The 27922-nt window shown below is 41.4% G+C and overlaps 1 protein-coding gene across 1 annotated transcript; it reads left to right on the top strand.

Annotated features, from left to right (window-relative positions):
- On the top strand, nucleotides 1-27922 carry nol6.L (nucleolar protein 6 L homeolog). The gene is given in 26 exon segments (NM_001091374.1): nucleotides 1-54; nucleotides 407-628; nucleotides 2124-2240; nucleotides 3438-3617; nucleotides 3800-3968; nucleotides 6283-6417; nucleotides 7352-7515; nucleotides 8310-8430; nucleotides 9058-9116; nucleotides 10040-10141; nucleotides 10989-11104; nucleotides 13862-14039; nucleotides 14177-14299; nucleotides 14563-14711; nucleotides 15997-16072; nucleotides 16161-16298; nucleotides 17577-17694; nucleotides 19286-19440; nucleotides 20762-20925; nucleotides 21468-21620; nucleotides 21937-22034; nucleotides 22777-22901; nucleotides 24900-24989; nucleotides 26364-26564; nucleotides 26696-26797; nucleotides 27638-27922. Coding segments are annotated over 25 exon segments (3381 nt in total). The 5' UTR covers nucleotides 1-54; nucleotides 407-430; the 3' UTR covers nucleotides 27788-27922.

Below are 27922 nucleotides of genomic sequence, written 5' to 3'. Positions count from 1 at the left end.
GTGAGGTTCTGAAAGATGCAGAAGAAACGGAGCCGGGCCGGGGCAGCTGAGCAGGTAACAGCCACTGGGGCGGGAGGAGAGCAGCTCATTAATGCAGGGATCACATCTCAGAGCTGTAGGGGGAAGATATAAATAAGGAGAGGCACAATGTTAGGGGCAGGCTCGGGGGGGGGGGGGGCACAGGCTGGACAGACTGGCACTGGTGGGACTGTCTCATTAAGAAATTGGATGTACAATGTGTTATAGGGAGAGACACTGGCACTATAACATGGCTAGAGACTGGCACACTAAGAGACTGGCAGTATAGTGTAGGCAGAGACTGGCACAGGGAAACACTGGCGCTATAACATGGCTAGAGTCTGACTTCCACTTGCATTTCTTTTACTTGATTGCGTCTCTCTCACAGGAGGCTGCAAGTGATGATGGAGAGATGTCTGACAGCTCTGACAAGATGGAGGTGTCCCAAAACAAAGGCAAATCTGGTATCAAGAGGGCCCCTGAAGCCGACGATGTGCTGAGACCTGTAAAACTGAGCAAATCAGACTTGTACAAACCTCCGACCAACGACGAGCTAAACCGACTGAAAGAAACGGAGAATCTCTTCCATACCAACCTGTTGCGCATGCAGGTACCCTCCCCTCCTCTCTCCTCCCCCTTCTGTACCTCTGTTCTGTCTCACATATATGTAACTGTATGTACTTACAAAGCCACGTGTGTGTTATGGAGCCTGCATTATGAATATGGTGTGTGAAATGCTTGGAGATTTCAGAACCTGCTCAAAGTCCTCTTTCTATTCAGACCTCTCCTATTCAAACTTCAGTTCCTTATTCAAATCAGTGCATGGTTGCTAGGACAATTTGGGCCCTAGCAACCAGATGGCTGAAATAGCAAACTGGAGAGCTGCTGAATAAAAGGCTAAATAATTCAAAAACCACAAATAATAAAAAATGAAAACAAATAGCAAATTGTCTCAATATCCCTCTCTGCATCATACTAACAGTTAACTTGAAGGTGATGGGGTTGTTCACCTTCAGACAACTAGTTGTTTTCAGACAGATCACCAGAAATAACGACTTTTTCCAACTATTTTCTATGTGTCACTGTTTTTCTAATATTGAAGTGTTAAAGGGGACCGTCACCCAAACAAAATTATTCCAAATCCTATTTCATCATGTTAGTCAAGCAAAATGAACTTTAATTACACTGTATAAATTATTTGAATCTTGTTTCCATCAGTCTGGGAACTCATAATTATAACAAGCAGTCAGGAGCCATTTTGTGGACACTGTTATTAAGACAAGTCTTGTATCATCTCAGAATCTTGTTTGTGCACCAGAATGGGGAACCTGATGTCCATCCCCATGTCCAGGTTACACAATGAAATCATTAGGAGAGCTCAGGGAATGTAGGGAGAGCGGTGATATCTAGGAAGTGCTGAATGGAAAGTGAAAGTAATTGTTTGCCCCTCCTCTATGCCTAGGCATAGAGGCGGGGTAGGCAATATTTGATTGACAGCTGATATTTTTAAATGAGTTTCCAACAGCTATGAATGCTTTAATAAAAAAAATAAATTGGATTTCATATTTAATTTAAAAAGGACTTTTATTATACAGATTTTTATGTCTGGGTGATGGGTCCACTTTAAGTGTCATTTTTCACCTTCTAAAGCAGCTCTGGGAAGGGGGGTGGGTCTATGACCCTGTAAACTGTTCTAAATTGATCCATTTAGTTGATACATTTATCTTTGTCGCTGCTGAGCAGAATCTCTGGGTTTCATTACAGGCAGCTGTTAGAATTGATACAATAGTTGCTAATACTCCAGAGATGCTTCTGAGAAATGGATCAATTATATGTTGTAAAATTGTAACAGTTCAGAGTCTGCACCTGAATTACTGAGCTGCCAGACTCAAACACCAGAGACACCAACATTCAACTTTAAACTTAGATTTTGGAAAAACAATGAAAAATAAATAATGGAAAGTGATTGAAAAAAGTCTTTATTTCCGGGGAACAATCTAAAAACAACTGAACTGAAAAAAGTGTTTGGAAGATGAACCACCCCTTTAACTGCAGTTTTAACAGCTCAGTAGGTGACACAGGGTTTGGCTTTCTTGTATTCACAGATAGAGGAGCTCTTGCAAGAAGTCAAGCTGAAAGAGAAGAGAAGAAAGACAATTGATGGATTCCTGCATGAAATCAATGCTCTGCTTGGAACGATCCCTGAGACGCCCAAGACAGATGTAAGTGCACAGCACAATGTAGAAATATTTCCAGTGTTAATTTAACTGTCCAACAGTCAGGACAAATGAAAAGACAACTCCCAGCATCCTCCGGCTTTATTATTGTAACTGTCAGCCACGTGTCCAATAATTCCTTACCTGACTGGCGGCTGAAACTGCCCTCTCCATCAGTCACTACTCCTTATAGTAAGCTTGTAGGACTCTCTGGCTGAAACACATGTAGTGGTGACAAGTTAGCCACTGTTTACTACTGACACTGCTGTATGTGCTTCTTGCACAATGTTGTCTATGGGTTACTTAGTTATATCTGTTCTAATCTGTTATAAAGATCAGTTTCCCTCCAGTTAGGAGCCACTTTACTCATTGTGTGATATACAAGATATAATGCTGACTAGTGCTATTATTATTGTTTTTTTTGTTGTTTTTTTTTTCCCTTTCCTTCCCCTTTTTCCTCAAGAAGCACAGCTAGTAATAACTTCACATTGTGAGATTGTGGTACTGCTAAGTGTAAGGTAGGGGGAAGCCCACTGGGGAAATAACGTACACTTATTCACTATAACTCATTGTTAACAAAACAAAACAATATCACACCTGTCCCCCTTATCAGCATGGGTAACGATAACACTGGCAATGTCCCACACAAAGACAATAGCACTTTTTTTTATACTACTAATGGCACTTACACTATATAAACAACACAGGAAGTTGTTTTCTAATATTACATGGACATCAGTCCCTTACAATGATATGAAAATTCTTTCTTGTATAAGCACCAGGGTTTTTTTCTATTTACTTACTTACTTACTTATTTATTTATTTTTTAACACTGGAAGGGTATCACTTTGGAATATTGGTATTAGCTATATGCCAACATGGACACGTAGTTTTTTTTTTTTTTTAACACTAGTAGAAACATTGACACCCAGTGGACGGGGACCCGTCCTTTATAATAGCAACACTGGCATAAGTTAATCTACATTCTCTCAATTGCTGTGCATTGTGTCTTCTTTGAATGTTTTTTTTTTTTTTTTGTTGATTATTTGTAAAGTGTTCTAATGGTAAATTGTAAAATTTGTAAAAGCAATAAAAATTTAATAATAAAAAAAAAAAAAAATGCTGACTAGTGCTTAGAGACAGATATATCTTTATTATATGCAAGGACTATTGGCTTCCATTGCATTCATGATCTCTCTACAGCTGACAGATCAGTCGTGGCTTTCCAGCTCCATCAAGGTTCCTTTTCTGCAAGTCCCGTACCAAGTGAAGGGCAAATTCAGCTTCCTGCCTCCTTCCTCTATCAAGGTGGTGGGCAGTTATCTGCTAGGAACCTGCATCAAACCAGAGATCAACGTGGATCTTGCAGTCACTATGCCTCAGGTAATTAACCACCTCTGTATTTGGGGGATAAAGATTAGAACCCTCGAATAAATGCATTCTCACTGCCAACATGTAGTTGGAGCTGCTAAAACCCCAGTAGTTCATTAACTGATTTATAAATCAAGAATCCAAAAAATTGTGACCCTGCTCTGCTGTTTTTCTGGTGTTTCTGTGCACCTTAGGAAATACTCCAGGTCAAGGACAATCTGAACCAGCGCTACTCAAGGAAAAGGGCTCTGTACCTCGCCCACATCGCCAGTCACCTCACTGATAACAAGCTTTTCAGCAGCGTCAAGTTCACCTACATGAACAGTAACCATCTCAAGCCGATCCTCCTGCTGCGGCCCCAGGGTATGTTAATGCTAAGGGTGTGCCCTCGTGTTCAGCATAGTTGCCCCAATTACAGCTTATTCTCCTTAAAGGGGAACTAACGCAAAAATGAAAATTTAATATAAACTTCATCATACTGAAAAAAGAAACTTTCTAAATACAATCAATTAAAATTTGGTACTGTTTCTGAAATAATCAAGTTTATTTTCACTATTCCTCTCTCAGCATCTGTTTCTCTTCATTCTGTCTTCATGCAGCATATTGTCAGATAGTCATTGATGATTAGATCCAATATATCTTATAGGGGGGCTCCTTTTGCCTAGAAGATGTATTAAGAGTTCACTCTATTAAACTCACCAGACATCATGTCTCTCTACATGCAGGATTTGTGAAAAGGGCAGTTATGTTAGATTTTGTTTGTACTGGAATCAGTTATTTGAGTGAGCTCTAATACATCTGCTAGGAAAGGAATCCCCCCTATAAGATATATTGGATCTAACTGTCAGTGAATATCTGACACCCAACTGCTGCATGAAGACAGAATGAAGAGAAACAGATGCTGAGAGAGGAATAGTGAAGATAAACTTGATTATTTCAGAAACTATGCAGAATATTTAATTGTATTTAGAAAGTTTCTTATTTCAGTATGATGAAGCTTATATTTTTCATTTTGGGATAGTTCCCCTATAAAAAGCAACCTGTTATTATTATTCTTATACACAGGTCTTTGCTGAGATGGGCTGTTATCTGTATCAGTCCCTGTCTCAGTGGAGCATACACTCTAAATGGCCCCAGGCATTTACATACACACCAGAATTAGGAGCCAGTTAACCCACCTGTATGTTTTAGGGCACATTTGTAGTGTGCTTGGCACGTCCTAGCACCCCCCTGCAGTATGCCGCCCGTCTCACGGTTTTCCCGGCAGTTGTCAATGAGAGATACAGTGGGTACATTGGCTGACTGTGCTGCTGCACTCTGGGCAATCGATAAAGAGGACTCAATAGTGGTTTGTTAAAACTGTAATTCAATGCCGTTTCTTCCTGAGACACAATCGCCCTCCCTGTAAGGAATGAGGCTTCAGTCCCTATCAATGGAGTGCTGTCAGGAGACAGTTGAGTTGAAGGAAGGTGGCAGCACCCCCTAGTGCTAGAGAATGAAGTTGCTGCTGTTGTGATTATTAAATAAATAAATATATATATATATATATATATATATATATATATATATATATATATATATATATATATATATATATATATATATATATATATATATATATATATATATATATATATATATATATAATATCAAAACAGGGGGGTTGTGGGAGCACTCTAAAGGCTTTAAAGTATATATAAGTATAATAAATGCTATTGCATATGTACCCAAAACAGGGGTTATTTTGTTACAAAGTTATGATCATAAAATTGATAAGCCACCATACCACGTCAAGGTAAACCCCGAATGGCGGTCCCTAACTTGTTTTATATTTTATGTGCATTTTAGCATTACCTGTAATCAATGTCCGTTGAACGCTGTTTTTTCATATATATATATATATATATATATATATATATATATATATATATATATATATATATATATATATATATATATAAAATTTCATAAAAGCGGAGGGTAAATCAGCCATGGTGGGAACTAGAGCACAAAGTAAGAGATTTTGGTGAAAGCATGGCATAGCCTCACCGTATTGGAACATGGTGCTAAGACTGGAATAGCAACGTGACTGAGGAGCTAATCAAAGGGCAGCCAAGTTTGGGAGTTTTACTTTGAAAGCAGCTAGTAAGTTGCAGGTAAAACGTATTCGTCCCTTTTATAAAATGTATAATTAAACCATAGAATTCTTAATGAATCAGATGAAAATTAAGCGTAGGTCTGGCCAGATATGGGATGACTTTGACGTAGTTGGCCAGCTTAAATATATTGCAATATATGGACAAACAATCCCTGTTTTGGTTAAAGGGTAAGGCATATTTCAGTAGCAGTAGCACAAAATGTCGCTGTCTTAAATATATTGATAATGGGTTGAGTGCAGAGGAATCTTGTATTTGTCTATATGTTTTTTGTGGTCACACCCTCATTGCACCCCCGCCTAATGGTTTTAAAAACTAGTGGTGAGCACAACTTTCCCTTGTTTGTTATATATATAATTTCATAAAAGCGGAGGGTAAATCAGCCATGGTGGGAACTAGAGCACGAAGTAAGAGATTTGGGTGAAAGCATGGCATTGCCTCACAGTATTGGAACATGGGGCTAAGACTGGAATAGCAACGTGACTGAGGAGCTAATCAATCTGAACTCTTTTGCCCTGCAGGGAAAGATGAAAAGCTTGTGACCGTTCGGATCCATGTCTGTCCCCCTCCGGGGTTCTTCAAGCTTAGCCGTCTGTACCCCAATAAGAATAATGTCCGGACCTCATGGTACACGGAGCAACAAACAGAAACAGAAGGTAGGGGGATACGTCCAGTTCAGATATTGTCATGTGGGTGTTTTTGTGGGAATGTCCAATGTCTTGCAGGGGGTTTGGGGTATTTAATTTTACAAAAGAACAACAAAGATTTTGTGGATTTGTTTTTGCATTTAACATACAGAGTCTTTATCACAAACAGCTTTTGTGGTTCCCAATATTAAAATCCATGATCCGGCAATAGTAGACTTTCTACTCTAAAAATGAATGTGGCTAAAAATGTCACATTTTAAATAGTGAACTTATTGCACGAGGCTAAAGTTTGAGCTTGTCAATAGCAGCAATGATCCAGGACTTCAAACTTGTCACAGGGGGTCACCATCTTGGAAAGTGTCTGTGACACTCACATGCTCAGTGGGCTCTGATTGGCTGTTGAGAAGCTAAGCTTAGGGCTCGTCACTAATTATCCAGCAGAAAATGAGCTTCCCTGGCTGTAATATAAGCTGATGCTACAGGTTTGCTGATTATTAAATTCTGATGCTAATTGCACTGGTTTCTGTGCTGCCATGTAGTAATTATCTGTATTAATTACTAATCAGCCTTATATTGTGACATTTCTATTCTATGTGTACTGTATATTGTGAGTGGCTCCCTAAGCTCAGTAAGTGACAGCAGCACAGAGCATGTGCAGTGAATCGGCAGAAAAGAAGACTGGGAGCTACTGGGGCATCTTTGGAGACACAGATCTTTACTGCTAAAGGGCTGTGGTTGCCTTGGGCTGGTACAGAAGCACAAAACATCATGTACAACATTTCTACCTACTTCTTTAGTTCTCCTTTGAATGACAAACATCTTCATCAAATACATTCAATTTAACTGTTCTGCCACATGTTTTTATGTACCTTCCAGCTTCATGGTACACACAAACCGCTAAATCCATGATCCAGCAATAGTAGGGTTTTTTTTTAATTTGCAGGCGTTTGTGATCCCCCAACACCTTACTATAACAACACTATCTTGTCTGACCTGACCCTGGAGCACCATCTCCATCATCTGACCAATTGTGCCACTGACTTCCCTGGCATGAAGGATGCTATTGCTCTCCTTAAAGTTTGGCTACATCAGCGCCAGCTTGACAAGGTAATTATGGTGAAGCCTATGGGCTTTTGTGTGTGTCTTTTCCTTCGGTTTTTGGGCCTGTTGCTTAAAAGGATTCTGTTATGATTTTTATGATGTATTTTTTTTTTTTCTAAATGACACTGTTTACACTGCAAATAATTCACTCTATGATATAAAATGTCATTCCTGAACCAGCAAGTGTATTTAGTTGTAATATTGGTGTATAGGTGCATCTCAGGTCATTTTGCCTGGTCATGTGATTTCAGAAACAGCCAGCACTTTAGGATGGAACTGCTTTCTGACAGGCTGTTGTTTCTCCTACTCAATGTAACTGAATGTGTCTCAGTGGGACCTGGATTTTACTATTGAGTGTTGTTCTTAGATCTACCAGGCAGCTGTTATCTTGTGTTACGGAGCTGCTATCTGGTTACATTCCCATTGGTCTGTTGTTGGGCTGCTGGGGGGAATGGGAGGGGGTGATATCACTCTCAGTGCAAATTTCAGTACAGCAGTAAAGAGTGACTGAAGTTTATCAGAGCACAAGTCACATGACTGGGGGCAGCTGGGAAACTGACAATATGTCTAGCCCCATGTCAGATTTCAAAATCAAATATAAAAAAAAAAAATCTGTCTGCTCTTTTGAGAAATGGATTTCAGTGCAGAATTCTGCTGAGCAGCACTATTAACTGGTGTGTTTTGAAAAATGTTTTTTTCCCATGACATATCCCTTTAAGAGATAAGGTCAGAGGGGAGAATTCTTATCCTTCAGACTAATAGTTAAGCTGTATGATATAACATAGGCATTCTCTTTGCAGGGATTTGGGTGTTTTAACGGATTTCTGGCCTCCATGTTGATTTCATATCTTCTGTCAAAAAACAAGATTAATAAGGTGATGAGCGGCTACCAGGTGCTGCGGAACACACTCCAGTTTTTGGGTAAGTCTTGGGGCTCTGTATTTTTATTTAATTTTGTTGGTATGTGACTGTAGCCATTACCTGCTCTTTGCACATAATGGTCAAAAGAGAGGGGGGCAAGTTTCAAGTTCACTTATTGGGGCTTTAGTTCTCCTTTATGTTGTATAGATCATAAGTGAGACGGGTTGATATATATGATTAAAGGGGTGGTTTATTTGCCTTCTTCTGACTCTTTCCAGCTTTCAGCTGGGGGTCACTGACCCCATCTAAAAAATGCTCTAAGGCTACACTCTGTATTGGTATCACCACTTTTTATTACTCATCTTTCTATTCAGGCCTCTCCTATTCATATTCCAATCCCTTATTCAGATCAATGCACGATTGGTAGATTAATTTTTTTTTAGTTTATTTGGCTTTTTCTTCATTATTTTTTCTTTAGGTTCTAATTTGTTTTTTGAAACAAATGCATGGTTGCTAGGGTAATTTGCACCCTAGCAACAAAATGGCTGAAAATACAAACTGTTGAATAAAAAGCTAACTCAAAATTGCAAATTGTCTCAGATTATCCCTCTCTACATCATACTAAAAGTTGATTTAAAGGTGAACACACCTTTAATAGCCTCAAAATGTTCTTGTGTTCTTTTGTAGCAACCACAGACCTGACTGTTAATGGGATAACAATGGCAACATGCTCAGACTCTTCCCTGGTGAGTGCCCTGTGTATTCTCCTGTCTGTTTTGGGACTAGATTGAAACTTGACAAAGCCCTGAGTAAGTAGTGTAGTGCTGGGGGTGCATAAAGTCCATGGGGTGAATTCACTAAAGGGCGAAAATTCGAGAAAAATGCGAAGTTACGTCTCTGCAGCCGAACGCTGGGGAAGTTTCGCTATCATCGTGAACATTTCATAGCGAACTTTAGCTAACGTTCAATTCTGCCAGGTGAAACTTCACTAATGCTCTTTATTAGAGATGTTGGTGCAAATACTTGATGTAGCCAATAATTATCGCACATGTCCAAGCAAAATAAAGACAAAAGAGATCCTCTAATGCCCTAGACATGAGCCCAACCTAAAACAAATGTCGCATGAGCTTCAAATTGGTGAAAAAAATATGTAAACACAAATCTTTAATTGTCAGGACTTTTGAAGACAATCCCACTTTAAAATATGAACAAACGCCGGCGTATTTTAGAACTTTTCTGACTTTTAGGCATACAGGATATGATATAAGATTAAGGAGGATGTAGCTTCATCTTATCCGTTCGCCTAGTCGAAGCTGGCGAAGGAAACTTTGGCGAAAGAGGAAACGTTCCGTAAACTTCGCACTTTAGTGAATTTGCAGAGTAACAATCATTCGCCTGAGCAAAAACTGTCCTGGGGATAGGGTGTGAAACTGCCCTAACGATGGTCTCTTTCGCTAGCGAATTGTAGTAAATTGCTGATGTCCCTGCAGATTGGATTTCTGGTGAATTTTCGGCAGCGACGTCCTCTCCCTTTAGTGAATCTGCCCCACTGAATTTTATTAAAACAATGGAACATGCAGGATGACTTCTCCCAGCTGAGACTAGATGCCGCCTCTAGGCACCAAATCCAATGCACCTCACTGATAATAATTTTCTCAATACCTTTCAGCCTTCTCTCCCTGATTTCCATGAGGCCTTCCAGGTCGTGTTTGTTGATCCAATGGGAGTGGTGAATCTCTGTGCCGATATGACCGCCAGCAAGTACCGACAGGTAATTAGTCCAGCCAAATCTAAGTAGAACCTGCCAGCCCTGGATACACTTCTTATTCAGTTGTGTTGTTGGGCCTTCATTTCCCAAATCATCTTTACCCAAACAACACCTGCTATTCAGTAACTCTGGATCATTTAGAAGCTAATTCGGAATAGTCTTCATTGTTCTGTTTTGCAGCCATATTGCTCAATGGAGTTTTTGTCATCGGAAAACATGTTTTTTTTTAAAAGAGCAAACAGATTTTTTTATATTCAATTTTGAAATCTGACATGGGGCTAGACATTTTGTCAATTTCCCAGCTGCCCCTGTTCATGTGACTTGTGCCTGCACTTCAGGAGAGAACTGCTTTCTGGCAGGCTGCTGTTTTTCCTTCTCAATGTAACTGAATGTGTCTCAGTGGGACATGGGTTTTTTCTATTGAGTGTTGTTCTTAGATCTACCAGGCAGCTGTTATCTTGTGTTAGGGAGCTGCTATCTGGTTACCTTCCCATTGTTCTGTTGTTAGGTTGGGGGGAGGGGGTGATATCACTCCAACTTGCAGTAAAGAGTGATTGAAGTTTATCAGAGCACAAGTCACATGACTGGGGGCAGCTGGGAAATTGACAATATGTCTAGCCCCATGTCAGATTTCAAAATTGAATATAAAAAAATCTGTTTGCTCTTTTGAGAAATGGATTTCAGTGCAGAATTCTGCTGGAGCAGCACTATTAACTGATTCATTTGAAAATATTTTTTTTTCCCCATGACAGTATCCCTTTAAGATTGGAAAGCAAAGGGTTTCTGTACATGTGTTCAGTTCTCATTGGCTTTGTTAGATCATTTACTCTCTATTCTCTGTTCATTTCAGATTCAGTTTGAAGCCAGCGAGTCTCTGAAGGTTCTAGATGACACAAATGTAAATGGATTCCATCTTCTCCTCATGGTCCCAAAGCCCTTCGTTCGGACATTCGACCATGTCTTCCAGTAAGATGTGTCTAATATATAAAGATTTCTTTGCATGTATTCACCTCAGATTCTTCCTTGTTACTCGTGGTCTAACAGTTGGGAAGGGTTAGGATATTGCCCTGTGTGGGTCCCAGAGGGAGAGGGGACGTGACAAGGACCCACAATCACACCCACAACTTGTATAGGTGCGAGGACATTGCAGGACATGGAGGACAGGTGCTGGAGAGGGTTACCTGGGGGCTGCCAAGTTACGCCTTTGAATGTTTCTAAGAGAAGGGAAAATAAAATCATTTTAGTAAAGGTAATAAAACCTTTCCTTCCATAAGCAGACCTGGGGGGCTGGGTGTCCCAGTGTAGTTTATGCTGGTGTCTCCCTTGCCTAGGGTTAGCACTTTTCTCTTTAAAACTTCATCTATGGTAGGATATTTCCACTGCAACATCATATGTCCCTCTGCTTCTCTCTGCCACTTCCCCTTCATTTCATATGCAGAAAGCATTCTCCAACTGTCATCCTTCTCCAACTGTCATCCTTCTCCAACTGTCATCCTTCTCCAACTGTCATCCTTCTCCAACTGTCATCCTTCTCCAACTGTCATCCTTCTCCAACTGTCATCCTTCTCCAACTGTCATCCTTCTCCAACTGTCATCCTTCTCCAACTGTCATCATTTCTGCTTTGTGAACTGGACACGGGCTCCTACTGTGTTGACTAATTTCCTATATCCGGAACATATCACATTAATAAGACACAAAGCAGAAAGGAAGTCCGGCAGCTAAAGGAATGAGATACCAAAGTTTTGTATTTGGAGCTAATGGGAAAGAATGTGATCCCTTCAGTTCTGAACATATAAGAAATCTAGCCCAGCAAACACCCAAGCCAAGTGCACCCCTCAGGTTCCTCTATTAGGAAATAAAAGCAGCACAAATGTGGTCACATGTAAGGAGGAACCAGTATCAATACCTACTGTGACACAGATATATGTACCAGCCCTGATCGCGAAGTATCCATCAATCCCCATTAGCCCCAAAGTGTCAAAGGTTGAATAAATAAACTCATGCTGTAATGAGTACTGATACGAAAACAAATGTTCACAGTCCCCCCGTCGATGTGTCAGGAAACGGTGGATGTTCCACTTTCACCCATTGGTATTTTCTTACCATCACGGCAGAACCACACAGTGTTGAGGAACGACACTGTGTGGTTCTGCCGTGATGATAAGAAAATTTATGGATACTTCGCGATCGGGATCATGAACTTTGGACACTTATGGCACATTAGACGTATTTTTTATTTATATTTATATTCATTTTTATTCCTTTATTTTATGTGCACGTGTTTCTTTAGATACTTCTATTATATATTGAGGAGTATTGGTGATTAATATTTTGGGCACTCATATGTGTATATATACAAAAAATTTCTTAATTCCACATGGATATTTTTTCAACCTTAGTACGGTTTTACACGGAGGATCGTGAGTGTAATACATGGATGTAGCTGGATATACAAGTCTGTACATGCCTAAACATTAGGTTTTATGGATACGGGTCATTGGGATAGAATAAATGCAGGTCCCCTGGCTAGGTGCGGTGCCGACCCTATAGTGAATATTAATGAATATAGTAATAGAGAATACAATTATGATAAACACTTTTACCATGTTCTGACCATATATTAAAGATGGTGGGCGGAATGTTGAGTTATAATGAGATCTAGTGGCAGAGTGAGGGTTCATATGATTAGAATGTTATTCAGTTTCAGTTATTTGAATAGTAACATCGAATATATATATATATATATATATATATATATATATATATATATATATATATATATATATATATATATATATATATATATATATATATATATATATATATATATATATATATATATATATATATACACACAGAGGGGGTCCCTGGATAGACCTTCCACCCTTATTCAAACTTTGATATTTTTCGTAACAGCTTACTACTTAGTTAACAAATATGGCAACAAATTGGAAACGTTACTGAATATTTGGTTTTAATTTGTTTTTAACATTGTATTAGAGAGGGGGTTCTGTTACATTGTAATTTATGTTAGTGTAGGGATTTTGGGGATAAATATTATGTTGTTTGGGATATGTATATTTGTCGTGCTTTGATGATGAGGTGGACACGTCATCTTTAATTGGCTAAAAAAAATTTTTTTTTCCCGCCAATCTAGGTATTTAAAGCATTTGTATTGTTGTATTTGTAACTTTGAAAAAGGCCTAGGAGGAGGCCGAAACGTTCGACTCTTGCAATAAATTTTCTATAATTTTCATAAGTCCTGTGAGTGCGGATCCTATTTGTGCATGTGGAGATTGAAACTGTCGATACTGCACCCAGGCGTTTGAAACTATGTATCGAGAGTGCTGGCTTCATGGAGGAATATATACACACACAGACACAGACACAGACACAGACACAGACACACAGACACACAGACACACAGACACACAGACACACAGACACACAGACACACAGACACACAGACACACAGACACACAGACACACAGACACACAGACACACAGACACACAGACACACAGACACACAGACACACAGACACACAGACACACAGACACACAGACACACAGACACACAGACACACAGACACACAGACACACAGACACACAGACACACAGACACACAGACACACAGACACACAGACACACAGACACACAGACACACACACACACACACACACACACTGTGCTCCGTGACTCACTGATGTTGTTTGTCCTGCAGCCTCACAAATGTGGCCAAGCTCCAGGGAACGTGCAAGAAAATGAAACTTCTGAATCAGCTGATAGATCGGGGTGGAGATTACTTGGCCACGGCGCTGCCATATCTCTTGTCTGTGCTCTCCAAAGGCCTGGGGCCCAGAGTCTCTCTCCTGTCTCACACACTCACCCACAAGCCAGAGGTAACTTTCCTTTACATCTGTGTATTACTTGCCTGTTACTCCATATTGGATTTACATATTCAGTCAGGCAAATATACTTTAGTGCTGCACTGGAGTTGTCTCTGGATGATATCTGGAATTCTTTACTCTTTTCCTAGTGGAATGTTGGGGAAGAACCAGCAAAGCACAAAGACAGTGGCCTTGTGACTGTGGGACTCCTGCTGGACCCTGAGCTTTATACCAATGTGTTGGATAAGGGCCCGGCTGCTGACAGCTCCGAGGTAAGTTACTCTGTTCCTATTGGCTGATAATCATTCCGAATGGAGGAGATCTGCTGGGTCTAAGATTTTACTCCCATAATACTATGGGGCTTAGGAGGTACATTAATCACTGTACCCACATCAAGGAAATTCCCCTTATTTGCTCCAAGTGACATGTGGTTTATATCTAATAGTTGGTATTATCCTGAGAATATGTAAAATGAGCTTGTCCTGCTTGGTGCAGTGTTAATGAATCTTACCTTTACCTATGGCTGTTTCTGCAGGCCTTGGACTTCCGGGCTTTTTGGGGAGAGAAATCCGAACTGCGTCGGTTCCAGGATGGCTCTATCTGTGAGGCGGTGGTTTGGACGGGCGGCTCTCTCTATGACAAACGGAAGGTCCCAGAGCTCATTGTCAAGTACCTGTTGGAACTGTGAGTAAAATGTAACCCCCATCCAACTAGGAACATTAAAGGGATCCTGTCATGGGAAAACATGTTTCTTTCAAAACACATCAGTTAATAGTGCTGCTCCAGCAGAATTCTGCACTGAAATCCATTTCTCAAAAGAGCAAACAGATCTTTTTATATTCAATTTTGAAAGCTGACATGGGGCTAGACATATTGTCAATTTCCCAGCTGCCCCTGGTCATGTGACCTGTGCCTGCACTTTAGGAGAGAAATGCTTTCTGGCAGGCTGCTGTTTTTTTCTTCTCAATGTAACTGAATGTGTCTCAGTGAGACATGGGTTTTTACTATTGAGTGTTGTTCTTAGATCTACCAGGCAGCTGTTATCTTGTATTAGGCAGCTGCTATCTGGTTATCTTCCCATTGTTCTGTTAGGCTGCTGGGGGGGGGGGGAAGGGAGGGGGTGATATCACTCCAACTTGCAGTAAAGAGTGACTGAAGTTTATCAGAGCACAAGTCACATGACTGGGGGCAGCTGGGAAATTGACAATATGTCTAGCCCCATGTCAGATTTCAAAATGAAATATAAAAAAATCTGTTTGCTCTTTTGAGAAATGGATTTCAGTGCAGAATTCTGCTGGAGCCGCTTTATTAACTGATGTTCACCATCCTAATACTTTTTCCAGTTCAATTGTTTTCAGATTGTTCACAAGAAATAGACTTTTGTAGATTTGTAGACTAATGTTTATTGTCTCTGATATTTCAATCTGACAGCTCATTAATTCAGGTGCAGATTCTGAACTGTTACAATTTTGCAACATTTAGTTGATCCATTTCTCAGCAGCATCTCTGGAGTATCAGTAACTATTGTATCAAGTCTAACAGCTGCCTGTAATGAAACCCAGAGATTCTGCTCAGCAGCGACATGGAAATGGATCAACTAAATGTATCAGTTTAGAACAGTTTACAGGGTCGGCGACCCCCCCCAGAGCTGCTTTAGAAGGTGAAAAATTACACTTTACACTTCAATATTAGAAAAATGGTGACACGTAGAAAATAGAGAGTAATTGGAAAAAGTCTTTATTTCTTGTGAACTGTCTGAACTGAAAAAAGTGTTGGAAGGTAAACAACCCCTTTAAATGCAGAACCAAGTTCCCGAAGTCGGGCACATTTGTGCAAATAGGTTTAGTTGTTACTTGGATCCCAGTGGGAAATAGGCAAGGATCTTACAAGGTTGTCTCCTGCACAAACACACACACACCCCCCCCCCCCCCCCCAGAGGGTTGTTGAACTGTATGTTTGTTTCCCGCAGACATGCCAACATTCCCGAATCCTGTATCAACTACACGGGGAATGCGCTGGATTGTGTCCTCTCCAGAGGGAGGGAGGTAAGGCCTCTAAATGGAGCCAATATCTGGGGGTCTCAGTGAGTGTAACTGTGTATTCAATGTTTCTGCCTGTCTCTCATTGGCTCAGACTAGTACAGAGGAGGAGAAGATGGTCAGTATTATCCAGTCCTACGATGACCTGAGCAGGAAGCTTTGGAATCTGAACGATCTCCCCCTGACCATCACCTCAGTCCAAGGGACCCACCCGTGTCTGCGCTACACAGATGTGAGTCTTCATATTAATAGCCGTCTGATCTGAGTGGTGCCTGCTTGCTGGGCAAGGATTCTTCTTTTCTACTTAAAGGAACAGTAACATCAAAAACTGAAGGGTTTTTAAAAAAAAAAAAAAAAGTGTTGCCCTGCACTGGGAAAACTGCTGTTTGATTTAGAAACACTACTATAGTTTATATAAATAAGCTGCTGTGTAGCCATGGAGGCAGCCATTCAAGCACAGGATACACAGTAGATAACAGATAAGTACTACTATAGTTTATATAAACAAGCTGCTGTGTAGCCATGGGGGCAGCCATTCAAGCACAGGATACACAGTAGATAACAGATAAGTACTACTATAGTTTATATAAACAAGCTGCTGTGTAGCCATGGGGCAGCCATTCAAGCACAGGATACACAGTAGATAACAGATAAGTACTACTTTAGTTTATATAAATAAGCTGCTGTGTAGCCATGGGGGCAGCCATTCAAAGGAGAAAAGGCTCCATTTACACAGCAGATAAGCTCTGTAGTACATAATGGTGTTATCTGTTATCCTGTATTTAACCTGGGCCATATAGTCTTTTTTTCAATTTCCGCCATTGCTACTCAGCAGCTTGTTTATATAAACTATAGTAGTACTTATCTGTTATCTACTGTGTATCCTGTGCTTGAATGGCTGCCCAGCAGCTTGTTTATATAAACTATAGTAGTACTTATCTGTTATCTACTGTGTATCCTGTGCTTGAATGCTGCCCCCATTGCTACACAGCAGCTTGTTTATATAAACTATAGTAGTACTTATCTGTTATATACTGTGTATCCTGTGCTTGAATGGCTGCCCCCATGGCTACACAGCAGCTTGTTTATATAAACTATAGTAGTACTTATCTGTTATCTACTGTGTATCCTGTGCTTGAATGGCTGCCCCCCATGGCTACACAGCAGCTTGTTTATATAAACTATAGTAGTAATTATCTGTTATCTACTGTGTATCCTGTGCTTGAATGGCTGCCCCCATGGCTACACAGCAGCTTGTTTATATAAACTATAGTAGTACTTATCTGTTATCTACTGTGTATCCTGTGCTTGAATGGCTGCCCCCATGGCTACACAGCAGCTTGTTTATATAAACTATAGTAGTGTTTCTGATGCAAACACATCAGTTTTACCAGTGCAGGGCAACAATACATGATATTTTCATTATTTCAAAACACTTACATTTTTTGGTGTTATTGTTCCTTATAGGTTCTGACATGACAATGTCTTTATTTTTTTGCTCCTCTACCAGGTGTTCCCTCCTCTGCCAGTGAAACCTGATTGGTCGTCCTACCACTTACTAAGGGAAAAGAAGTGCCTCATCCCCAACCCAGAGAAGCCCTGCCCGGCCTATGTGTCTCCAGTGAAAGGTAAAACAGTTCAGCTACAAAAGTGGAGAGTTCATTGGCCTTTGAACCTGCAAAGAGAGAGAAGAATCAAGTAGTTCCCCAAGCAGTAATTAGTAAACTAAAAGTGTCTTTATTAGCAGTGCAAGCACATTACATGTTTTGGGCAAAGCCCTCTATCAAGCAGTTTGCTACTTAAATTCTTGACCTGCACCCGATCCTAACCCGTATCCGGCCCACCGCTCCCCCTCTATTTATAGACCCGTGCTGCCCCTCTATTTATAGACCCATGCTGCCCACAGTGATGTCACAAAAGGGGCAAGTCTATAGATTTAGGTGCCAGAAGCCGGCGGTGCCACCCGAAGATTTTGTGCAGGTCCCGTGGGTTTCAGGCTGGCCCTCAAATCACTATTATATTCCATCTATTAAAGGAACAGTAACACCAAAAAAATGAGTGTTTTAAAGCAATGAAAATATCATGTACTGTTGCCCTGCACTGGTACAACTGATCTGTTTGCTTCAGAAACACTACTATAGTTTATATAAACAAGTTGCTGTGTAGCCATGGGGGCAGCCATTCAAGCACAGGATACACAGTAGATCACAGATAAGTACTACTATAGTTTATATAAACAAGTTGCTGTGTAGCCATGGAGGCAGCCATTCAAGAACAGGATACACAGTAGATAACAGATAAGTACTACTATAGTTTATATAAACAAGCTGCTGTGTAGCCATGGGGGCAGCCATTCAAGCACAGGATACACAGTAGATAACAGATAAGTACTACTATAGTTTATATAAACAAGCTGCTGTGTAGCCATGGGGGCAGCCATTCAAGCACAGGATACACAGTAGATAACAGATAAGTACTACTATAGTTTATATAAACAAGCTGCTGTGTAGCCATGGGGACAGCCATTCAAGCACAGGATACACAGTAGATAACAGATAAGCACTACTATAGTTTATATAAACAAGCTGCTGTGTATCCATGGGGACAGCCATTCAAGCACAGGATACACAGTAGATAACAGATAAGTACTAATGTAGCAATGGCGGAAATTGAAAAAAGGCTCTATGGCACAGGTTAAATAGTGGATAACAGATAACAGCATTATGTTCTACAGAGCTTATCAACTATCTGCTGTGCAATCTAAGCCTTTTCTCCTTTGAATGGCAGCCCCCATGGCTACACAGCAGCTTGTTTATATAAACTATAGTAGTACTTATCTGCTATCTACTGTGTATCCTGTGCTTGAATGGCTGCCCCCATGGCTACACAGCAGCTTGTTTATATAAACTATAGTAGTACTTATCTGTTATCTACTGTGTATCCTGTGCTTGAATGGCTGCCCCCATGGCTACACAGCAGCTTGTTTATATAAACTATAGTAGTACCATATATATATATATATATATAATCTCTCTATCTATCTATCTATCTGTATAATTTAGTCCTTGACCCGTGCATGGATTCTAGAACTCTCAGATGTATTGATGTGCTTATACATGACTTGCTGCTATATGGAGAAGGCATCTTAACCCGTATTGGCCAGTGGGTCGACTTGGTGCTGTAAATTTTGACTGTTTTTTTGTACCTTTCTGTTTGCAGTTATTTGTCACATGGAAGGGAGTGGGAAGTGGCCCCAGGATAAAGACGCCATTAAGAGACTAAAAGCTGCTTTCCAGATCCGACTGTCAGAACTCCTGAGCTCTCAGCACCAGTTACTGTGCAACCCAAGTGCCACCCACACAGACGTCTATAAGGTGAAACACTATAAGCTGATCTATCACAATCTGATGGGTTACTAGGGTCAGCAACCATGGTAACCATATAGACGGCTCAATCTAAGATGTAGGACTACAGAATAAAACCAAAAGCAAGGAGTTAACTGTTAGTATGATGTAGAGAGGGACATTCTGAGACAATTTGCAATTGGTCTTCATTTTTTATTATTTGTGGTTTTTGAGTTATTCAGCTTTATTTAGCAGCTCTCCTGTTTCAGCCACCTTGTTGCTAGGGTCCAAATTCCCCTAGCAACCAGGCATTGATTTGAATAAGAGACTGGAATATGAATAGGAGAGGCCTGAATAGAAAGCAATTGAAAAGTTCCTTACAATTGACCATTCTAGAACATACTTTAAAGATCTGTTTCTGCACGTCCCCAACTAGTGGATGGTTCTATATAACCAGTGTAAGGCAGCAGAGATATCCAGGCCATTGGTTCTGTGTTTCAGGGGTGCAGGCAACTTTATACACAATCATGTCTGATAAAACCTGCCTTTGCAGCCTTAAAGGGGGGGTTCACCTTTAAGTTAACTTTTAGTATGTTATAGAATGGTCAATTCTAAGCAACTTTTCCATTGGTCGTCATTATTTATTTTCTGATTGATTTGCCTTCTTCTTCTGACTCTTTCCAGCCTTCAAATGGGGGTCACTGCCCTCATTTAAAAAACAAATGCTCTGTAAGGCTACAAATGTATTGTTATAGCTACTTTTTATTACTCCTCTTTCTATTCAGGCCTCTCCTATTCATATTCTAGTCTCTTATTCAAATCAATGCATGGTTGCTAGGGGAATTTGGACCCTAGCAACCAGATGGCTGAAACTGCAAACTGGAGAGCTGCTGAATAAAAAGCTAAATAAGTAAAAATAAACCACAAATAATAAAAAATTAATACAAATGGCAAATTGTCTCAGAATATCCCTCTCTACATCTGTGATCCCCAACCAGTGGCTCGTGACCAACATGTTGTTCTCAGACTCCTTGGATGTTGCTCTCAGTGGTTTCAAAGCAGGTGATTATTTTTGAATTCCAGGCTTAGAGGCAAGTTTTGGTTACATAAAAACCCGGTGTCTTGTGTTGTGTATTTTATAGTGTAGTAATATATGCAGACATATGTATATATGAATACATCTTGCTGAACAGAGCCTCCTATAGGCTGCCAGTCCACATAGGGGCTGCCAAATAATGAATGTGGCTCACAGGTAAAAAAAGGTTGGGGGACCCCTGCTCTACATCATACTATCCGTTAATTCCAAGGTGAACAACCCATTTAATTGTCCTGTGTCTTTGCTTTTGGACAGGATGGCTACGTGTTCCGTGTGCAAGTGGCCTATCACCGGGAGCCGCAGTACATGAAGGAGTTTGTCACCCCGGAGGGAATGCTGAAATATCAGGACACTGAGGAGTCGATGCAGTTGGAAATGGAGACCAATCACCTGCCGCATTTGAGCAGCACCTTGCATGGGTATGTGACACCCCCTAGTGTCGGAACAAGTGTATTGCACCTGTCTGTATTGAAACTGGCCAGCGAGGCTGAGGGTTTTGTCATGTGCTTGTATTGTATCACTGAGAATGAAATAATAACAGTGGCCCCTGGAGGCAGCAGCTTCCCTGGAGACCAAACTTCTGACCTGGAACATTATGGCAGCTCCAAATATCCAGATCAATAAGATTCCCCTGGCTGATTAAGCAATGTCCGTGTATTGTAATAAACTTAAGAAGGAGAAGTAGTTAATTAATATTCTAAAAGTATCAATGGGATAGAGATTTGGGGACTATAGGGCAGCTAAAGGCAACCAGATGTTGTTGAGCTATAACTTTCTCAATGTTGGGAGTTGTAGGTCAGCAACATCCAGCTATTGAGGGTTATAAAGGTTGAACATACTTTGCTTTATGAGGCTCTAGATCTTCTACCACTGACAAAATACACTTCAGATCCCCCCCAACAATGGATAAACAATGGATCAGCTCATTTAGTTCCCTTAGTGAAATGAATGTTTTCCCCAGACTCCACCAACAGCACCCTGCTTTCGGGGGGACGTCTCGGTTGGCCAAACGCTGGATCCAAAGCCAACTTCTGGGGGACAGTTTCTCAGAGGAGTGTTTGGACCTCCTGGTGGCACATCTGTTCCTACACCCAGCACCCTACTCTCCCCCCAGGTACAGTGTGTGTGATCCTGTGGATGGAATATTTATATATTATATTTATCTGTTCTTTCCTTTATTATAGGAGCCCATCCTTATTGCCTTTTGGGGGTTATGTAACAAAAGACACTGTTTGCCCAGGAGCAGTAACCCATAGCAACCAATCAGCAGGTAGAATTTACTGGTCATCTGTTTAAAAGTGAACATTTTATTGGTTACTGCTCCTGGGCAAACTTAGTGCCTTTTACTACATATGGGGGTTTATGTTTTAAACCAACTGCTGTTCTCTCCATACTGCTGACCACTGTCTGGGCCTGTTTTTTACCTGCAGCTCTGCCCTGGTGGGCTTCCTGAGGTTCCTGCACCTTGTGGCCACCTTCGACTGGAAGAACAGCCCCCTGATCGTAAATCTGAACGGAGAGCTGAAGGGTGAGTGACAGTCATTAGTCATGTGACTGGGAAATGATTTATGAATGAAGGAAGTTGCCCGACCAGTTATGAAGTTGCCTGGGGCTTTGCATTTGTAACCGCTATCCAGCTGATTGCAGTATGGGAGCAGCAAGAGGGTTAAAGGGGTTGTTCACCTTTAAATTAACTGTTAGTATGATGTAGAGAGGGATATTCTGAGTCAATTTGCAATTGGTTTTTATTTTTTATGACTTTTTTTAATTATTTAGCTTTTTATTCAGCAGCTCTCCAGTTTGCAATTTCAGCCATCTGGTTGCTAGGACCCAAGTAATCCTAGCAACCATGCATTGATTTGTATAGAAAGAGGAGTAATAAAAAGTAGCAGTAACAGTACATTTGTAGCCTTACAGAGTATTTGTGTTTAAATGAAGAAGGCAATTAATTCAAAAATGATGAAAAATAAATAATGAAGACCAACTGAAAAGTTGCTTAGAATTGGTCATTCTGTAAAATACTAAAAGTTAACTTGAAGGTGAACCTCCCGTTTAATATTGGATAGCCCAGTCTTCCTCACTGCCTAATGGGCCACTCTGATCCTTGGCTATGGAATATAAACTGGATTGAACCCAGTGATCCCAATGCATTAACTAATAGCCACGGGCAACACATGGCCATTATGTCAACTGGGCACCTGCAGGTGTTCAATTGCAGCCGCAGGACTAATTGCTAGCTCTGCTGTACATCCAGACCTTTATCTCCTCAGGATCGGAATACACAGAGATCCAGAATGACTTTATATCGGCCCGCGCTCAGCTCCCCGTCATGTTCATAGCAACCCCAAAGGACAAGAAAGATTCTGTCTGGACCAAGAACCAACCAACTGCTCAGGTTAGTGCCGCTGTTATTAGTGACCATGTTCTGCTCCACTGTCCCAGGACAGACCAACCTTCATCAGGTTCAAGACTGAGGCTCCACCAAACATTGAAGTTGCTGCTTTGTGCTGTTTCCCACAGTCCTAATACTTTATATTCATCTCCATTAATTTTTGGGTTATGGCAGCCCCATCAATATCACTGCACCGACTGCAGGAAACGGCCTATAAGTTTATTCATGGCCCAAAGCCGACTGTTAGGAGCCCGAGTTAAGCAGGTGGTGCTGGTTTATTCTTCCACCATTACCTACCCCTATCGGTGAGAGATCAGCAGGGAAGTCACTACCAGGAACTGGTACTTGTGCCAACACTGTGGAATCCAGAAGAATCAGAGCGTCAGACCATAGGGCTGTGAAAATGGGAGCCAAAGGCAAAAAGCTGTCAAGTCCGAAGGTGTGACCCATATTGTAATCTCTCTGCTAAATAGTCTGGGCATAACCTGCTGAAAGGCAAATTAACCTGTCCTGTCTGACTTCCATCTTTGTGCTAAATATCTTGCCTGGGGAGACTTATGTCTTGCACATTACCCTGATATTCCTGCAGCTCATTGCACATTACCCTGATACCCCTGCAGCTCATTGCACATTACCCTGATACCCCTGCAGCTCATTGCACATTACCCTGATATCCCTGCAGCTCATTACACATTACCCTGATATCCCTGCAGCTCATTGCACATTACCCTGATACCCCTGCAGCTCATTGCACATTACCCTGATATCCCTGCAGCTCATTACACATTACCCTGATATCCCTGCAGCTCATTGCACATTACCCTGATACCCCTGCAGCTCATTGCACATTACCCTGATACCCCTGCAGCTCATTGCACATTACCCTGATACCCCTGCAGCTCATTGCACATTACCCTGATACCCCTGCAGCTCATTACACATTACCCTGATATCCCTGCAGCTCATTACACATTACCCTGATACCCCTGCAGCACATTGCACACTCTCCTGCAAACCCCTGTGCACAAAACCAGTCAAAAATCATATTTATATTGTGGGTGATCCACACATTCTTGGCAAAAAATGTCTCATTAGATGCAGAGGGTTTCATTCTATGATTCTATAGAGCACTAAACCCAATGTATCTGCTGTCTGTATAAACTTGTGCCCTTTTGCCCAAATTCAGCTTTAATGTCCGACCCCTTGGCAGAGCAGATGCACTCGCAGCCTCTAGACTAAACAGAACCTTTTTGGAGTTACTGTTCCTTTAAGGGCCCTGGGCCTGAGTAATACAATGACTGACAGCTTTAAAAACATTGAAACTAAAATTGGGGCAGGTAGTGACACGTCTCCTTTCTGTTTTCCTTTTCTTCAACGGGGGGGGGGGGGGGGGATGTTATTTGTATCATTTAGGCAAATAACTGGTTTCATTTATAGAACAAAAGGGATTCTGTGCAATGAAATGGGCTGACTCATTAATTGCTGGGGGGGGGGGGGCACTGTGTGAGTTCTTGTTATAGAGCAGCAGGAGGGCCAACAAGTGGGAATATCAGATTTATAGAGAACAGTTTTTATGTACCTGATACATCCGGTTTCTTTCAGTTTTGCCTTTTATATTTGTTTTCAGGGTGGGGAGAGCAGAAGTGCCCCGTTGTATGGTTGGGGCCCATTTAACAAAAAAAGCATTTGCCTTGGTTTGGCAGCAGAAATCTTAAACTTCTTTTTTTTGTTTTAAAACCAAATTTTTCTGAAAAATGTTAATGAAGGAATCTTCCCTTGTGCCACAGGCCTTACAGTTACATGTATGTCAGTGCCTCTTATTTGCTACTATTACTGTCCCTTTAAGAGTGCCTAATGCTAAGCCCTGGGCCGTGGCACATCCTGCGTGTGTGAGGCTTAATGAGGGATTCACTTTCCCTTTAAGAGTGCCTTATGCTGATCCTTGGCACGTCCCAGTGAGTGCGAGGGTTAATGAGGGTTAATTGTGTGTTTGTTGTGCAGATGCTGCAGCGCCTCATTGTGCTGTGTCTGGAGTCATTACGTGCTCTGGAGCAGCAGCTCATGGATCCCAGAGGAAATCACGACTATAAGGTAAGCGAGCCAATGGGATTCCTCTATTCTTGTGTTGCCCCTTTATGTGTAAAACAGCAGCAGGACTACAATTCCCAGCATCCTTTTCAGCAATTGCTGCTGCACTACAAGATTCACAACCTTCTAGAATTGTGTGAGTAGCAGCTCATGAATATAAAGAAGTGCCCTGAGCCACATATAATTGACATTTCTGTACCTTATTAGAAATCCTTCCCTGCAGAGCTTGCAATCTATTTGGAGCTTTTAAGGAAAGGTAATGGCATGATGTCACTCTCTAGAGCGCCAGGTTGTGTAATCTCCCTCGGGGCTGTTTGGTGCCGACAAATTGTCGTTATGAGTGACGGGACTAGACTGGGAGGGGCCAATAGCTGTCAATCATTGTGCACTTGGGTAAAGCACTTGTATCATTTGCTGGCAAGTTCCACAGCACACGCCCCCTGTGTGTAAGCTTCTGGGAGTGTGTGAGATACACAATAAACTTGTATGTTCCGTCTTTGGAGAAATTGACTAAATCTGTTTTTATAAAGAATCAGGGACAGGGAATATTTTCCTATTTGTACATGTCACATGGTTTATAGGCCACACCCACAGACAGACTCTTTAATCAGTATGGCCAATTATTAATTTCCCTGTTGAATTGCCCCCGTTGTGCAGAGCAGCTGAAATGCCCAAACTTCTTATAACCAGGGGCAGTTCTTATTCCCAGGCTGGTGCCCCCTGATATTTGCTCTCAGTATAAATCAGTGCATTTCACTCAGTGCCCAGCAGAGGGCGATGTTGCTGCCTGTGCTTTCAGTTACTAGCAGAATAACTTGCACAATCTTGATCAGGTGCCTGTAGTCCAGTTGTAATGACCCAGTTTGGATATAAAGGGGTAAGACCCCCCCCCCCCCGTGGGGCTCATAACCGACTGCTGCAGAAGAACTTGCCTGACTCCTTCCCAGTCTGGGATTTATCCGCCAGTCCCAGTTCTCATGGGAATTCTGATGCTGGGGGAGAGATTCACCTCATTCAGTCTCTTTGCCAATAAATCAACTGGACGAACTGGTTCCAGTCACTTTACTGTTGCCCCTTGGGGGAATTTCTACCTCTAAACTAAATCACCTGCCTGAACCTCGAGCTGCTGGGAATTAACTTAACCTGGGACTGCTCCCACAACCCCCTATTTCAGCTGCTGGATAATGATACACGGAGAGATGCAGAAGAGGAGGCAGTCTATTATTATTATTATTATTAGTTATTATTATTATTATTATTGTATTTATATAGCGCCAACACCTATTTCTCGCTGGTGGATACAATTTGGTGTGAGTATTAATACTACTAGTAGCTGAGCAGTGTTTATTAACCCCATTGTGTGATGCTCTGTCCCAGATGATCTTCCGACCCCCCCTGGATTTGTACGATGTTCTGATCCGCCTGAACCCCAAGCAAATCTCGCGCCACCGAGAGGCCGTGGATCAACCAGCAAAGTCGTTTTTCCGTGGGATGTTAAAGGAGGGGGCGCAGGTGAAAGACCTGATGTTTCCTGTTGTGGGTTATGATCCTATTCAGCTGTTCCTCCAGGAGCTCAGAGTAAGTACATAGAGGGGTGTCGGGAGCTGTAGCGCATGTCGGGAGCTGTAGCGCATGTCGGGAGCTGTAGGGCAGCTGGAGGGCCGCACTCTGGACTTCTCTAAAACTCTGTGATCTCTGTTGTGTCTCAGGAAGCGTATGGAGAGTTCGCTCTGTTCTTCCATGACCTGCACGGAGGTGACGTGATCGGGGTGCTCTGGAAACCTTCAAGCTTTGAGCCTCAGCCATTTAAAGTAAGTGGATTTAGCTACAGCTGATTGGCTGCCACCTTTACCATTCCACGTGACATGCCGATTTATATCCAATGAGAGCATTAGAATGTACACAGGGCTGGGCCTGCAGCCAATCAGAACATGCGCACACAGCAGAATTATACTCCAATCTATTGTGAATAATGTGTAACATTGAACACTGGCTGCCAGTGAATGCTGGGAATTGTTGTTTATGAACAGCTGATGAACTGTACTTCCTTAGGTCCAGGGGGGGGGCTGCTGATCGATAAAAGGATAAGTAAACCTTTAAAATAAGTGAATGTAAAATTGATGAGGGGGCTATTCTAAGCACTTTTGCAATGTACATTCATTATTTATTTTCTTTTGATTCCAAGATATTAAGGGATACATGTACTGTTAATATGAATGAATTGTGTTACAACAGCGCCACCTGCTGGTCAGTTTCCCACCAGTCTGACCAGCAAGTAGTCAAGGAAGTTGTCAGGAGAAAGAAAGAGGCTGATGTTCTTCTGCTTAGGAATAAAATTAGAAACCTTTCTCACATCTTTCCTAAGCAGAAGAACATCAGCCTCTTTCTTTCTCCTGACAACTTCCTTGACTACTTGCTGGTCAGACTGGTGGGAAACTGACCAGCAGGTGGCGCTGTTGTAACACAATTCATTCATATTAACAGTACATGTATCCCTTAATATCTTGCAATTAAAAAAATAAATAAATTATGAATGTACATTACAAAAGTGCTTAGAATAGCCCCCCTCATACATTGTACATTCACTTATTTTATAGGTTTACTTATCCTTTAAAGCCAGTTGGTTTCACCGTTTCTCTCGTATCTTGCAGACGACCAATGTGAAAGGCAGACAGATGGACGGCAAGAGTGACAAAGCCCTGCTGGTGCCCAATGCCGAGGCCTTTGTAGAAGACTTGGAGATTTTGGGAGAGGGTCTGGTGTCAGGAGTGGAGGCACAGACAGAGAGGTGGAACATTTGATGGACATTCCCAATCTAAGGACAATAGTTACTGTACAACGTTTCTCCTCTTTGTTACACTTAAAGAAAATTCTCTCTCCCCAAAGATATTTCTGCTCCATTTACTCTGAAATAAATGTGTAGACGTTCCACCATT

This window comes from Xenopus laevis, chromosome 1L (genome assembly GCF_017654675.1).
Source record: "Xenopus laevis strain J_2021 chromosome 1L, Xenopus_laevis_v10.1, whole genome shotgun sequence".
NCBI lineage: Eukaryota > Metazoa > Chordata > Amphibia > Anura > Pipidae > Xenopus > Xenopus laevis.
The sequence above is the reverse complement of the archived record's forward strand: the minus strand, read 5'-3'. Positions and strand labels throughout refer to the sequence as shown.